This window comes from Dermacentor andersoni, chromosome 10 (genome assembly GCF_023375885.2).
Source record: "Dermacentor andersoni chromosome 10, qqDerAnde1_hic_scaffold, whole genome shotgun sequence".
NCBI lineage: Eukaryota > Metazoa > Arthropoda > Arachnida > Ixodida > Ixodidae > Dermacentor > Dermacentor andersoni.
The window spans coordinates 37955752-37970812 of record NC_092823.1 but is presented as its reverse complement, the minus strand read 5'-3'; the positions used below and the strand labels follow the sequence as shown (position 1 = coordinate 37970812).

At 50.4% G+C, this 15061-nt stretch overlaps 1 protein-coding gene across 1 annotated transcript in view; it reads left to right on the top strand.

Moving 5' to 3' along the window:
• LOC126519167 (multidrug resistance-associated protein 1-like) overlaps window positions 1–15061 on the top strand; it is a 255175-nt gene that overhangs the window by 104482 nt on the left and 135632 nt on the right. Inside the window, exon 2 of the mRNA XM_050168782.3 lies at window positions 10929–10986. Within this exon, the coding sequence (XP_050024739.1) occupies window positions 10957–10986 (30 nt within the window). The 5' untranslated portion in view covers window positions 10929–10956. The remainder of the gene's footprint in view (window positions 1–10928; window positions 10987–15061) is intronic.

Below are 15061 nucleotides of genomic sequence, written 5' to 3'. Positions count from 1 at the left end.
TGCGCCACTGACGTCGCGGACTTTCTCTTGCGTGACATTATCTTGCTTCATGGCGCCTCGCGACAGCTGCTTACTGACCGTGGTCGAAACTTCCTCTCGAAAGTTATCGCTGACATTGTGCCCTGCTCCATTCAACACAAACTTACTACCTCATACCATCCTCAAACCAATGGCCTGACAGAGCGGTTAAACCGTACACTTACCGATATGCTGTCGAAGTACGTTTCAAAAGACCACCACGACTGGGACATTGCCCTTCCTTACGTAACATTTGCGTACAATTCTTCCCGGCACGACACCGCCGGATTTTCTCCATTTTATCTACTGTACGGTCGCGAACCTACCTTGCCCCTAGACACGGCACTTCCTCCTGCTGCGATCTCAACAAGCGAATATGCGCGCGACGCCATCGCCCTCGCCGACCATGCACGCCAGCTTGCCCGTGCTCGACTGACGGCCTCACAAGCCACTCAGCAGTGTCATTACAACGCCCGCTATCGTGACGTACAGTTTTCGCCTGGTGCGCTCGTGCTCCTGTGGTCGCCCTCCCGTCACGTCGGACTTTCAGAGAAGCTCCTTTCGCGATACACAGGGCCCTACCGCGTGCTGCGCCAGGTGACGCCTGTGACTTACGAAATTGCTCCTGTGGGTTCAACCTCGTCCTCTCTTCTGGCATCTGGTGATGTCGTGCACGTCAGTAGGCTCAAGGCCTACTACACTGCTTCAGAGTCCGATCTTTAGTCGCTCCGGGACGGCGCTTTTGCTGCCTTCGGGACGTGGTTCGAGAATCGAGAAGCCACCATAACGATGTAGGACCTGTTCTAAAGCGACTTCCTGCAAATATTCACACGCGTCCTGCGTAAACAGCGCGCCCAAGCGCTACTAGAAACCCGAGTACAGCTTCCCAATGACACCATAGCGATCTTCACGGAGGAGATGACCAGTATTTTCCGGCACGCTGACCCGGAAATGTCGGAGGAGAAAAAAGTCCGCTTCCTTATGCCAGGCGTCAAACAAGAACTTTTCGCCGGACTGATTCGCAACCCGCCATGACCGTAGCCGAGTTTCGTACAGGGGCACCGACGATTGAGAAAACTCTGGAATGCGCACTCGGCAGTATGACCGACAAGTGCTCAAGCCGCCGTGCGCTATCCAAGGACTGGGTTCCAACGACCTTTAAGAGACCATGAGGCCCATTGTGTGCGAAGAATTACGTAAGGTCCAACCCCCGTCGCTGCTTCAAGTGGCCTCGATCGCCGACATCGTAAAAGAAGAGGTTCAGCGATCGCTTGGAGTTCCTGAGGTGCAACCACAATTACCGCAGCTCCAGCCGGAAGCGATGACCTATGCCGCCGTGGCACGCCGTCAAGGTCCGCCTCCGTGGCCGCACCAGGGCCCTCTAACGCCGCCATTCCGCTGTCCACTACCGCCGCCGCCGCGAGCACGTCCTTCCGTCACCCAGCGCAGCTACGCGAGAAAGACGGACATTTGGCGAGCCCCCGACCACCACCCACTCTGCTATCACTGCGGAGAAGCCGGCCATGTGTACCGCCGATGCCGATGCGGCGACTTCGGACTGAGAGCGTTCGCCGTCAACGCGCCGCATCCACAGCTTGGGGAGCGCCCACATGACATCACCGATTGCCTAGCCGCCACTTAGTGGAACTCTTGACGACCTCCCGTTCGCCGTCAGCAGGCAGCTACCTCTCGCCGTAACGCCGTCCATACACTGGCCCAGCCTGGGGCCGGTCCGTGAGCCCGTATCAGGAAAACTAAATGCAGCAATCGATGGAGGTGCGGTTGCTGTTCGTCGCACTGACGAAGATCCTCCGCCGCCGACGAAGACGCCGAAAATACTATCTGGACGGCATAACAACGAAACGCCGCCGTCTCGACGAATTCTGGAAAGAAAGAATACGCACACGAAAGACGTCCTGACGACGCCACATACGAGCCAGAGGTCAACGCGACGTAGCCGTGATCCGACGCCAAGACCGAACTGCAATGCAAGACAAACTACCGCCGACCTCGGCGTACTTCTCGACGGCCACGCAGTCACCGCTTTAGTGGACACAGGGGCCGATTTTACCGGGATGAGTGGACACATCGCCGCACAGTTGAAGAAAGTTAAGCCTGCATGGGGAGGCCCTCATATTCGGACCGCTGGAGGACACCTCATTATGCCGACTGGAATCTGCAAGGCAAGCATTACCGTTTACAACCGGACTTACCCTGCCACCTTCGTTATCCTCCAACAGTGCTTACAAGACGTAATGCTCGGCATGGAGTTCCTGAACCAACACGGCGCAATCATCGACCTGAAGCCGAAATCGATAACCCTGTCGAAAGATCAAGCGATATCGCCGGAGAGGTCTCGTAGTCACCACGTCATGGGTGTGCTCGAAGATCAAGTGAGCATCCCGCCAGGCTCCAGCATTAGTATTTCCGACGGCAACGAAACACCCGCTGGCGTAGAAGGCGTCATCGAGGGCGACCAAACTCTACTGAGTTGATATTGAGGAGCTCTTTTATTCCATTCCCCAAACAGATTTGTTACACGCAGTAAAAGAGCGGATTGAAAACTGGGGGCTCTCCAGTTCCAAAATAGTAGCGGGGTTTCCGTAAACGACTTTGTAGCATTAGTTGAGTGCTACCTCTCTTCCACCTACATTTGTTTTAACGACAAGTTGTTCGTGCAAAAAGATGGTATTTGCATAGGCTCCTGCATAGCTCCTATACATAGTGAAATTTTTAGGCCAATTTGACAAGCACGTGGCTGCGTGCATAAAAGAGGAAAAACGTGTTGTGAGGTGTTTTAGATATGTCGATGATTTAATTAGCGCTTGTCCTGTCGTCTTCTCTGTCTTTGTTCCTGCTATTTTGCGCTAGTCTTTTGAATAATGGTTACGCGCACCGCAGGGCAAATGCATCTCCCATACTTCTCCATTTTCCCCGGTCATGTACTAATTGTGGCCATGTTGTCTCTGCAAACTTCTTAATCTCATCCGCCCACCTCACTTTCCTGCGCCCCCTGATACACTTCCCTTCCCTCGGAATCCTGTCCATAACCCTTAATGACCATCGGTTATCTTCCCTACTCATTACATGTCCTGCCCATGCCCACTTCTTTTTCTTGATTTCAACTAAAATATCATTAACTCGCGTTTGTTCCCTCACCCAATCTGCTCTTTTCTTATCCCTTAACATTACACCCATCATTCTACTTTCCATAGCTCGTTGCGTCGTCCTCAATTTAAGCAGGACCCTTTTCGTAAGCCTCCAGGTTCTTGCCCGTACGTGAGCACAGGTAAGACACAGCTAGTATACACTTTTCTCTTGAGGGATAATGACAGCCTGCTGTTCATGATCTGAAAATGCCTCCCAAACGCACCCCAGCCCATTCTTATTCTTCTGATTATTTCACTCTCATGATCCAGATCCGCTGTCCCTACCTGCCCTAAGTATATGTATTTCCTTACCACTTCCAGTGCCACGCTACCTATCGTAAAATGCTGTTCTCTTCCCAGAATGTTAAACATTATGTTACGATCCACCCGGGTTCGTGAAGAAGGGAGGGCTCGAGGCAACCTCCGTTAGACGGACGCTCCGCAGCGTGGTGGTGCTGAACGATGACTGACGGCCGAGCAGCCGTGCACGTCGGTGTTTATTGCGGTGCTGTGACTAATGTTGCCTGCCGAGCTTGGCAGGCCACCACGCCTGGCGGCGAACGAACATTATGCCTGAGGGGGCGTCACATGCTTGCTACACCCCCTTACCTCCTTATTTGTTAAATAAAAGAAACAAACATCCATGTTCAGACCAGAAGGCTCTTCCACTGTCCCAGCAAGGTGCCTGCTACCCACGCGAGTAACGGTCCAGGGGCCTCCGCCGTCGAGTACTCCGCCTGGGCACCGGTGTTGATGGGTCTGATGTGGCAACGCCGGTTGCTGCCTGAGCCAGCCTCGCTCCATCCGGAGGGTCCGTAGTGGTCGGCCTTGCGAGTGATGCCGGGCTCGACACCGGTCCAACGGGTGCCGCACCATTGGCTACGGTTGCCGCCTCTGAGGTGGGTGGTGCTCCGCTGGAAGCGACTGGTGCTGCCGCTAGTCCTCCTCCGGGCTGGAACTCAGAAGTGGCAGTCGAGGGTGCTGGCCAGGTCCAGAGGCGAGGCCTGACATGGTCGGCGTGTCTGTGCCACATGGCCCCGTCTAGCATGCGGACGAGCACGGATGTGGCGCTGGCAGGAGACACCACCTGCCTGGCAGACCAGGGTGGGCCAGGACGGATGTTCCTGGTGAAAACTGGAGCTCCCGACTCTGGCAAAGGCCCGATACGGCACCCTTGGTCAGCAGCCAGCTTCTGTTTCAGCTGCTTCAAAAGCACTGTGGATCGGAGGTCCCGATGCAAGGCGTCCAAGGGTGTCTTGAGCATCCGACCCAGCAGGAGCTCACAGGGGGCACGGCCAGTGACATCGTGGGGCATGGTCCGGTACTGAAATAGTATCCGGGCAATCTGCGTCCGGAAATCCTCAGTCTGCCTCTTCTTGAGCTTGTCTTTGATGGTTTGCACCACCCGCTCGGCTACGCCATTTGAAGCAGGGTGGTACGGCGGAACCATCATACGGTGGATTCCGTTCTTCGTCAGCCAAGCCAGGTACTCTGTGCTGGCGAAAGCAGGACCATGGTCGGACACGATGATATCCGGCAACCCCTGGGCGGGGAACACCTGTCGCAGCGCTGCATGGTCGCGCCTGCTGATGGAGTGGTGACAGGTAGAACCTCCACCCACTTCCAAAAGGCGTGCACCACCACCAGCAAGTAATAGCCCTTGAAGTGTACCCCAAATTCCACATGTAGGCGGGACCAGGGTCTCTGTGGGAACGGCCAGGGGGTGCTTTCCACATGACGCAAGGCTCGCTGATGCTCCTGGCAGATTTGGCAGCTCTGCACAACATTCAGGCTGGCTTCCGGGTACTCTGGCAGACGACGCCCAGTGCATGAATCAAGTTTCGGCCCAGCAGCGTCGGCGACGACCCCTTCGTTAAGTAAAGGGGAAGGGTTGCCTCCCTGTTGCCAAAACAAACGCTGACCTGTGCCTGACCCTGGACCTGGGAGAGTTGCCCGGAGGAGCTGCGCAGCGTCACGCCCGAAGCCTCGACGGACACGCCAGGGAAAGTACGCTTGAAGAGTCTCCCGGCCATTACTGACACGCTGGCCACTGTGTCCAGCTCCATGGAAATGAGGTGCTCGCAGGTTTCGACGGTCAGCATGTACGGCGGCACAGAGGACGGTACAAAACCTGTGTGCCACATGCCGAAAATCGGCGGGTCCTCGGCCACGACGTGGAGCCTGGCCGCGGAACTCCAGCCTGCTGCCGCGTGGCCCCGCCGCGTACGCTTGCGACGGCTACCCTGGCCGAGGGCTTGTGTGGTACCTGGGCTTGAATCAGGCTGCTGCTGTTGTTTGCTGTTCGTCCTCCCCCTTCGGCATACACGTGCCAGGTGCCCAGTTTTCCCGCACGTAAAGCATTGTGCTTGAGAGAACTGGCACAGTGAAGGGGAGTTGGCACCACCACAGCGACCGCAGGTGCTGCCCTTTGTCGCCAACTCGTTGACCGCCGCTTCCGCCGACGGTGAGCCAGTCGCACGGGAAATTTCGCCGGCCTCCTTGGCGGTAGCTTCCATTGCCATGGCTGCCTTCACGGCGGCGTCCAGCGCGGGGGCAGGAAGCTCCAGGAGTCGCTTCTACATGGCGGGGTTGTTGATGCCGCAGACGAAACGGTCCCGGAGCAGCGAGTCCAGCTGGTCCCCGAAAACACAGGCACTCGCTAACCTTCGTAGCGCAGCAACGAATTGCCCGAGGGTCTCTCGTTCCCGGCGGCTCCAGTTGTTGAAGCGGAAATGCTCCATTAGTGTGGACGGTGCTGGGTTGAAATGCGAGCGCAGTATGGCGAGCAGCTCACCCAGCGTCTTGACGTGCGGCGTGGCTGGCTTGAGAAGATCGAGCAAGAGGCTGAAGGCGCGGGTCCCGCAGCTGGCCAGGAAAATGTCCCGCTGTTTGGCCTCGGGTGTGTCGTTTGCCCGGAAGAACACGTTGACTTGCTCCTCGTACATTTGCCAGACGGACCCATCTCCCTCGAACGGCTCGAGCCTTCCGTACAGCGGCATGGCGGCAGCAACGGGGGGCGGTGCTTCGCCGCTCGCGGTGGCGTTGGACGATCCGTGGGTACTCGACCCCAGTGAGTACTCGTCGACACATTACTTTTGTTTTCTGCAGATTAATTTTCAGACCCACCATTCTGCTTTGCCTCTCCAGGTAGCTGAGCATCCATTGCAATTGGTCCCCTGAGTTACTAAGCAAGGCAATAACATCAGCGAATCGCCAGTTACTAAGGTATTGTCCATTAATACTTATCCCCAATTATTCCCAATCCAGGTCTCTGAATACCTCCTATAAACACGCTGTGAATAGCATTGGAGATATCGTATCTCCCTGCCTGACACCTTTCTTTATTAGGATTTTGTTGCTTTCTTTATGAATGACTACGGTCGCTGTGGAGCCGCTATAGATATCTTTCAGTATTTGTACCTACGGCTCGTCTACGCTCTGATTCCGTAATTCCTCCATGACTCTTGAGATGTCCACTGAATCAAACGCTTTCTCGTAATCAGTGAAAGCTATATTTATAAGGGTTGGTTATATTCCGCACATTTCTCTATGACCTGATTGATAGTGTGAATATGGTCTATTGTTGAGTAGCCTTTAGGGAATCCTGACTGGTCCTTTGGTTGGCAGAAGTCTAAGGTATGCCTGATTTTATTTGCGATTACCTTAGTAAATACTTTGTAGGCAACGGATAATAAGCTGATCAATCTATAAATTTTTAAGTCTTTGGCGTCCGCTTTCTTATGGAATAGGATTATGTTAGCCTTCTTCCAAGATTCCGGTACGCTCAAAGTCATGAGGCATTGCGTATACAGGGTGGCCAGTTTTTCTAGAACAATCTGCCCACCATCTTTCAACAAATCTGCTGTTAACTGATCCTCCCCAGTGGCCTTCCCCCTTTGCATAGCTGCTAAGGCTTTCTTTACTTCTTCCGGCGTTACTTATGGGATTTCAACTTCCTCTAAACTATTCTCTCTTCCATTATCGTCGTGGGTGCCACAAGTACTGTATAAATCTCTATAAAACTCCTCACCCACTTGAACTATCTCATCTATATTATTAATGATATTGCCGACTTTGTCCCTTAACGCAGACATCTGATTCTTGCCTATTCCTCGTTTCTTTTTCACTGCTTTTAGGCTTCCTCCGTTCCTGAGACCATGTTCAATTCTATCCATACTATACTTCCTTATGTCAGCTGTCTTGCGCTTTTGATTAACTTGGAAAGCTCTGCCAGTTCTATTCTAGCTGTAAAGTTAGAGGCTTTCATACACTGGCGTTTCTTTCGTCTCCTGCGATAGCTTACTGGCATCCTGTCTAACGGAGTTACCACCGACTTCTATTGTACACTCCTTAATGATGCTCATAAGATTGTCGTTCTTATATTCAACACTAGGATCCTCTTCCTGAGTTAAAACCGAATACCAGCTCTGTATCTTGATCCGGAATTTCTCTATTTTCCCTCTTACCGCTAACTCATTAATCGGCTTCTTATGTACCAGTTTCTTCCGTTCCCTCCTCAAGACTAGGCTAATTCGACTTCTTAGGCTTCTTTACTTCTTCCGGCGTTACTTATGGGATTTCAACTTCCTCTAGACTATGGTCATTGCAGCGCACCTTGCCGAGTACGTCCACACCTTGTATGATGCCAGGGTTAGCGCAGAGTATGAAGTTTAGTTCATTTCTAGTCTCGCTATTCGGGCTCCTCCACGTCCACTTTCGGCTATCCCACTTGCGGAAGAAGGTATTCATTATCCGCCTATTATTCTGTTCTGCAAACTCTAGTAATAACTCTCCCCTGCTATTCCTAGAGCCTATGCCATATTCCCCCACTGACTTGTCTCCAGCCTGCTTCTTGCCTACCCTGGCATTAAAGTCGCCCATCAGTATCGTGTATTTTGTTTTGACTTTACCTATCGCCGATTCCCCGTCTTCATAGAAGCTTTCGACTTCCTGGTCATCATGAGTGGGTGTCGGGGCATAGACCTGTACGACCTTCGATTTGTACCTCTTATTAAGTTTCGCAACAAGACCTGCCACCCTCTCGTTAACGCTATAGAATTCCTGTATATTACCAGCTATATCCTTATCAATCAGGAATCCGACCCCTAGTTCCCGTCTCTCCGCTGAGCCCCGGTAGCACAGGACGTGCCCGCTTTTTAGCACTGTATATGCTTCTTTTGTCCTTCTAACCTCACTGAGCCCTATTATATCCCATTTACTACCCTCTAATTCCTCCAATAACAGTGCTAGACTCGCCTCACTAGATGACGTTCTAACGTTAAACGTTGCCGTTAAACGTTAAACGATGCATATATACACGAGAAGAAAGAGGGTTAACCGAGGGGTCCGATTTTTATTAGTCATATCATACGAAGCGAACGAACACTGACACCAAGGAAAACACATGGGAAATTACTTGGGCTTAATAAATAAAATAAAGAAGCGGTAAATTAATGGAAATGAAATTGGGTGAAAAAAATTGCCGCAGGTGGGTTACGATCCCACAACCTTCGCCTTTCGCGTGCGATGCTCCACCAATTGAGCTACCGCGGCACCGTTTCCGCATCCCCTTTCTTGGGTTTTTATGTTTCCTAGTAGAACCCTGGGAGTGTTAGCCAGCGCCACCACTCACAGACCTTGGCGGCGGATGTAGAACATCCTTTCTGCCACAGGCGTCACGAGAACGTGATCTTTTTGGATGAAGGCAACCGGTCAATAAACCCACACATGCTACCTGAAGGCATCAATGTTCCCGGATTCGAGACCCTCCCAGGGTTCTACTAGGAAACATAAAAACCCAAGAAAGTGGATGGAAACGGCCCCGCGGTAGCTCAATTGACATTAAATTGGTGTTATGAAACCGTTCTCGTGCCGTCACCGCCAGTCGCTATCGCGCCTACATTGTCCCACCTCGTCATCATTCCATCGTAGCTGTGCCATTGTCGTCACTCCAGCTGCGTTATCCGATCTCGTCATGCCGTCGCCGTCAAGTTTTCGTCGTCATACAGGTTTCGTGATGCAGTCATTGTCGCGTCATTGTCATCACACTCATCGTCGTCTGATCGTCTTCATGGTGTTGTCTTGCCATCGTCTTCCTTGCAGCGTCGTCATACCGTTGTCGCGCTGCCATCGTCGTCACGCAGTGACACATAATCGAAATTGACATAGGTAATGCAGTTCGTCGCTCACTCTTTATGACAAGGAACTGCATTACCTATGTCAATTTTGATTGTGTCGCTTTGTCACTGTTGCCTCGACGCATATCTGTATCTTGTGCATGTCGTGGTTATCGAATGGCTCCTATATATATATATATATATATATGTTAAACATATAGCTTCAATAAAAATCAGTTGAGAGTCAGCGCTGTGTCGTCGTTCTTTACCTTCGGTTTTCCTTGTCTTGGGTGCGCTGTTACAACCCTTACCATGAATTCCTGAACCAACACCGCGCAATCATCGACCTGAAGTCGAAGTCGATAACGCTGTCGGAAGATCGAGCGATACCGCCGGAGAGCTCTCGTAGTCACCATGCCTTAAGCGTGCTCAAAAGTCAAGTCAGCATCCCGCCTCGCTCCAGCATTGTCATTTCCGTCGGCACCAAAACACCTACCGACGTAGAAGGCGTCATCGAGGGAGACCAACGTTTACTGCTAGACCGGGAAATTTTCGTCCCAAGAGGGATCGCTCGACTGCACGAAGGAAAAACAAAAAGTGTTGCTGACAAATTTCAGCAAGGAGTTCAAACACATCAACAAGGGCACTACGATCGCGTACATCGAGAAAATTCTGGAAACCAGTAGTGCGTTTGTTCTCTCCGGTTCTGCCGCATCTACCCCGACGACCATAGTTCCCGAACGAGACTTCGAAGTAAATCCAAGTCTCCCCATGAGCAAGCAGCAACAGCTCAGAAGTCTCTTTCAACGATACAAGGACTACTTTTCGACGTCATCGAGGATTCGACAAACACCAGTTGCACAGCATCGCATAATAACCGAAGAGTGCGCTCAACCACTCCGCCAGAGCCCTTACCGAGTTTCGGCGCGAGAACGTGAAGCTATTAGGCAACAAGTCAAAGAAATGCTCCGCGACGACATCATCCAGCCGTCGAAAAGCCCGTGGGCATCTGCTGTTGTCCTGGTGAAGAAAAAGGACGGAACGCTACGTTTCTGCATCGATTATCGTCGACTGAACAAGATCACGAAGAAAGACGTATACCCCCTATTGCCACCACGTGACAATATTCTAATTACCGCTACATGTGTGAAATATTCGGGACTTGGGGAATATGTGCTGTCGCTACATTGCTCGATTTTTATTCCCATTACCGTCAACAGTCATCGTGAGATTAGTTGTGCCATCACTTTTCTTTCCTTAGATCTCATGCTGTATGAACTTTTGACTGCGATGATATACGTGCATCACTTTGTGATTTTACATCGTGAGCTACACCCACGAGTGCCGTATCTGCTCAGCGCACGTGTCTGCTCAGTGCAGGCTTACTCGATAACGGGAGAGATAAACAAGGTGTGCGTAGGGGGGCGGATAACATGGCAACCGTGTCACGTGTCATCGAGGCAGACACGGTGGCATAAGCTGTCTGCCACAATCGCTGCCGTTTTTTTTAGGAGAGCGAGAAAAAAAGTAAGAGACGGCGCTGTCTCCGATTACGCTTATCAGGTCCCGTGCGCCGTCCGTGACAAGAGCAGTCGAGTGGCAGCCGCGCATCTTTCGACGCCCTGCTTCAACGGGGCGAGCTGGGCCACCTTCGTCGTGGGAAAACGAGCAACATGGATTCCTTCTGCGGTTCGCCGCTTTGGGTGAGTTACTCGGGATGAACGCGCGGCCTCTTGCCGCCTGCTTGTCGCGTCGCTGGGGCGCTTTCCATCGGGTGCGGATTTGAGCGAAGCGGCGCGAATCCAGGACTTGCGAGCTAGCCATATCGGTGCACAGCGAACCTTGCCAAGGTGCCCTGAAGGCGGGCTGTTGTCGCAGTTGCCTTTTTCTCAGAACGATTCGCGTGAGAAGGTGCAACGGCCCAATGAAATGTTTACTAGCACTTGTACGATATATCTCGGTAAGCGGGTGAGAGTAATGTGCCTAGTTGGCGCAGTTTCTGAGGGTTAAGTGCTGACATACAAAAAATTTGGCAGTTTAGCCCGAGGGCGAAACACTGACTGCAATACAAAGGTCTAGCGCTGCATTTGAACTTCTCGGATGTTGTTCCAGCTATACGCGTGTACGTCGAACGCGACATAAGCGTATGTACCCAAATTTCTGGCGCCCTTAAAAACCCTGCAGTACGGGGCCTGTAATGACATCGCACAAACTCCGCTACACTGTCTGTAAAGCTGCGCCAGCAATATAATCTGATTTGAGCTCCGATATTGTTTTTCACATTTATTAGTCTGAGATTTAAAATAAAGGCATGCGCTGTGAGTGTCTAATTTCTTTGTGGACTGCCAATCTCAAAATTCTGAGAAATAGATTGGTAAAGAATACAAGACCTGGTATGGCCAACTTTGGTGATAGACTAGTCCAGGAATATAACCCACATATACAGCGTGGCATATAACATGGCACAAGACATACCTGCACCGAAAAAAATATTGACTTTTCACTTCGTGAACGCGGGTAACGCGCAAGCGTATACATGGGTGCCATACATATAATTGCAATAGCGATTGTATGGAAACTCTAAGCGCGTTCAGCCGTCGTAGTCGCCTATAGTCGGGTACAACTTCAGAAAAAAGGGGGCGTTTACTCCTCCGAGGCGGATGCACACGAGCATCCACCAATGGGCGCGCACTCTAGACCGACGTCATGAGCCAGACGGCCGGTGACGCTGCCGTCGGAGAAGATGGCCGCCCACGCTTCGAACGGGGCGAAGTCTCGTCAGCTGTGCGCGTCAACCCCTCGTCACAGTGAATTCTGAAACTGTTTGTGATTGTCTGCCATGCCGCAAATATGACTGCGAGCTTACGATTCGGCATTTGTGCCACGTGCGTTTATTCTAAGCCGTGATCCGGCAAAGAAAAATTGCAGCGAGCATCGCTGACGCTGCGCTACGCTTTGCCTGAAAACAGGATCCCGCGGCGACCGCTGCAAACACACATCCTGCGTGTTTGTTCCATGTTTCTTTATTTCGCTCCCGAGTGATGTTACGACGAGAAAGGTTTGCCAAAGTCTGGTGCCTACTGTCAGCGGCGGGTGTGTTCGTGTGCTGTGTCGCTGCGTTTCTCGTCGGATGGGGTGAGGTGATGGAGCAAAACCATTCTCAGGAGAAATGAGAAAACTGTGCGCGCATGAAACAACCCTACGAACGCCTCAACAGAAAATATTCGCAAAAGAAGCCTTCAACGCAAAGATTTGTCGCCGTCAACTTAGCGTGAATGATCGTTGTCAGAAGTGAGATAGCCGAACGTTTAGCGGCGGTGTTTAGAGCGTTGTGTAGTACCGTCGATTGAAGCTATCCATCAGTGATCACAGCGCGCAAGCTGTAGAATGCGTGCAGTGGCACAGTCATGCATAAGGTGTTGTCAGCACTCGATATGGTTTCCCACAACACAGCTCCGCGCTGCTTTTCGATTCTCGTGATATATTGCAATTAAAAATTCCCAAGACGGTGTTAAGAGAACGGTAAAATGAAAAATAACACATACAAGAAGGTAGGCACAGCAGCTTGTAAACCCGCTCGTACCTCTGCCCGCGTCTGTTTGTAAATGTGTTTTCTGGTATGTCTATTTTTTTTATTTCCTAGATTTCTTTATATCTGAGATTGTCTTAGTTTTAGCGTTTGTGTGTGAATACGTGTCTGCTTCCACGCGTGTTTGCAGTAACTCTAATTTCTGTTCTTTTATTTTATGTTAGCATTAGTTCTGTCTAGTTTTCTTTCAGCAAAGTCTTTTTCGATTTTCATTAACCCATCTCATTCAAAGCACTAACTCCTGTAAACTGCACGGCTGGCCTCTTCCATCTCATTAAAGCCTTGCTCACTAGTCTACCCCTTCTCAATCTGCCTACCCGCGTGTTTTCTGCCCTTACTTGTGTGGTTGCCGCAATGCGATTAACCAACTTGCTCAAAACAAATTTTGATCGCCGATGAAAACAAAGGTCTAAAAATAAATTTTCTTAAAAGCGTCGTGTGGGTTGCCCAGTAACTTTGCCTCTTCACTCTCTTCACGTTTATGCATCAGTGCATGTGGCAGCTCGTCAGAAGTGCACATGAAAGAGTGCATATTGTGAAACAGCACCTGGCTATGCTGTTGCATTTTTCACGCTTTCAGTCTTAGTGAAGAGACGGTGTCGCTGCCCATCACAAATGCTGGTAAACATTTTCAACACGGATAACATTGTGCAGTGGGGTGTCATTTGCTGTCTGACGCTTTCATCCTTACAAAGACATTTTTCAGTGAATGGAGCCCAACAAAGCAGTGCACCTAGAGCTTTTGCAACTTTCACCATTGTCATTGTCTTAACCTGGCCGTCGCTATGCCGATGGCTTGTGAATTAAATTGTTTGCCTCAATAAAACACTCAACTTTACTCAGCATTTTTTAGTACAAACAATGCTAGCACAGCTATTCAGGGTGAATAATTCTGCTTACATTCGTGTTACTTGCCCAGTCAGATAAACAAATAAAACAATGGTTGTGGCATGACTGCAATTTGACGTTCTGTACAAAGTTCAAGGGCGATGACATCGCCCGTGTGCGCCGTATGCTACACGTGCGACTGAAGGCGTGCGGGAGTGAGCCATTGAACTGAAAGTCGTCCAGAAGCGAACGTAGCAGGCTCAGGTCGACATGCGCACACATCCCATACTAACATATCCATTTTATTTACTAACATACGCAGTGTTCGCAATCGGGGTGACTTGCTAAGTTCCACTGACGCCACATCAGCTGATATTGCAATTTTGACAGACTTGGCTGAACGATTCTGCCCGGAATACAGAAATTTTTTATCCGCGAAATTGCTACTCAGTTTTTAGATGTGATCGTGCTGGTCTTGATCGTGGTATCAGATGACTTTGTGTTTTCCGTTAGATATAGCTACAGCTCCCGAGTTCATTTCCGTGCAGATCACAATGGAATTCCACCAGTTTTTGTTTTGCGTATGTTATAGAGCACCGTCAGCTACCAGTGGTTATTGCAGTGACCTACATGACGCTTTTAACACCGTGCATAGTATGTTTCCTAACCATTTAGTTTTCCTTTTTGGAGACTTCAATTACCCTGAAATCAGCTGGTCCGACCACACCTGCATCATAAATGACAGGTCTTCAGAACCATCAGATTTTTTATCGGTATGCTCGGACTTTTCTTTGACACAGCTAATAAGTGAACCAACAAGGGTTACCTCATCCACGTCCAGCATATTGGATTTACTGCTAACTACACCTCCAAATATTACGAGCAATAAAAACAGCGCTAAACGACAGGACGAGTGAAGGGACACTTTTATTGCTCGTAATCATGAACCAACCAGCCCAAATGCGTACTCTCCTCCAAATATTGTTTCAGGTATCACCTATATGCCAGGAATTTAATCATTGCCTAATAAATGTTATAATAAATAATACTCGGACTAATAAATAAATGCTCGGACTTCAGATAATAAGACAAAAACAATATTGTCACGTGGTAGTGACGGTGAAGAAAGCAGCAATACGGTGGAATACAAAACTAGCTTTTATTGGGCGAACCTGTGCCCACAAGAACAGGCCGTAGAGGAATTAAAGAGGAGGACCACGAAAACGAAGAGACCCTATTAAGCAAAGTAAAGGACGAAATCTTCAGCGCTACTCTGAAAGTGAATGTATCTTCTATTGAACGAATTCATAGGTTAGGCAGGAGGATTTCTATTAGAACTCGACCAGTTATCCTGAGGGTGG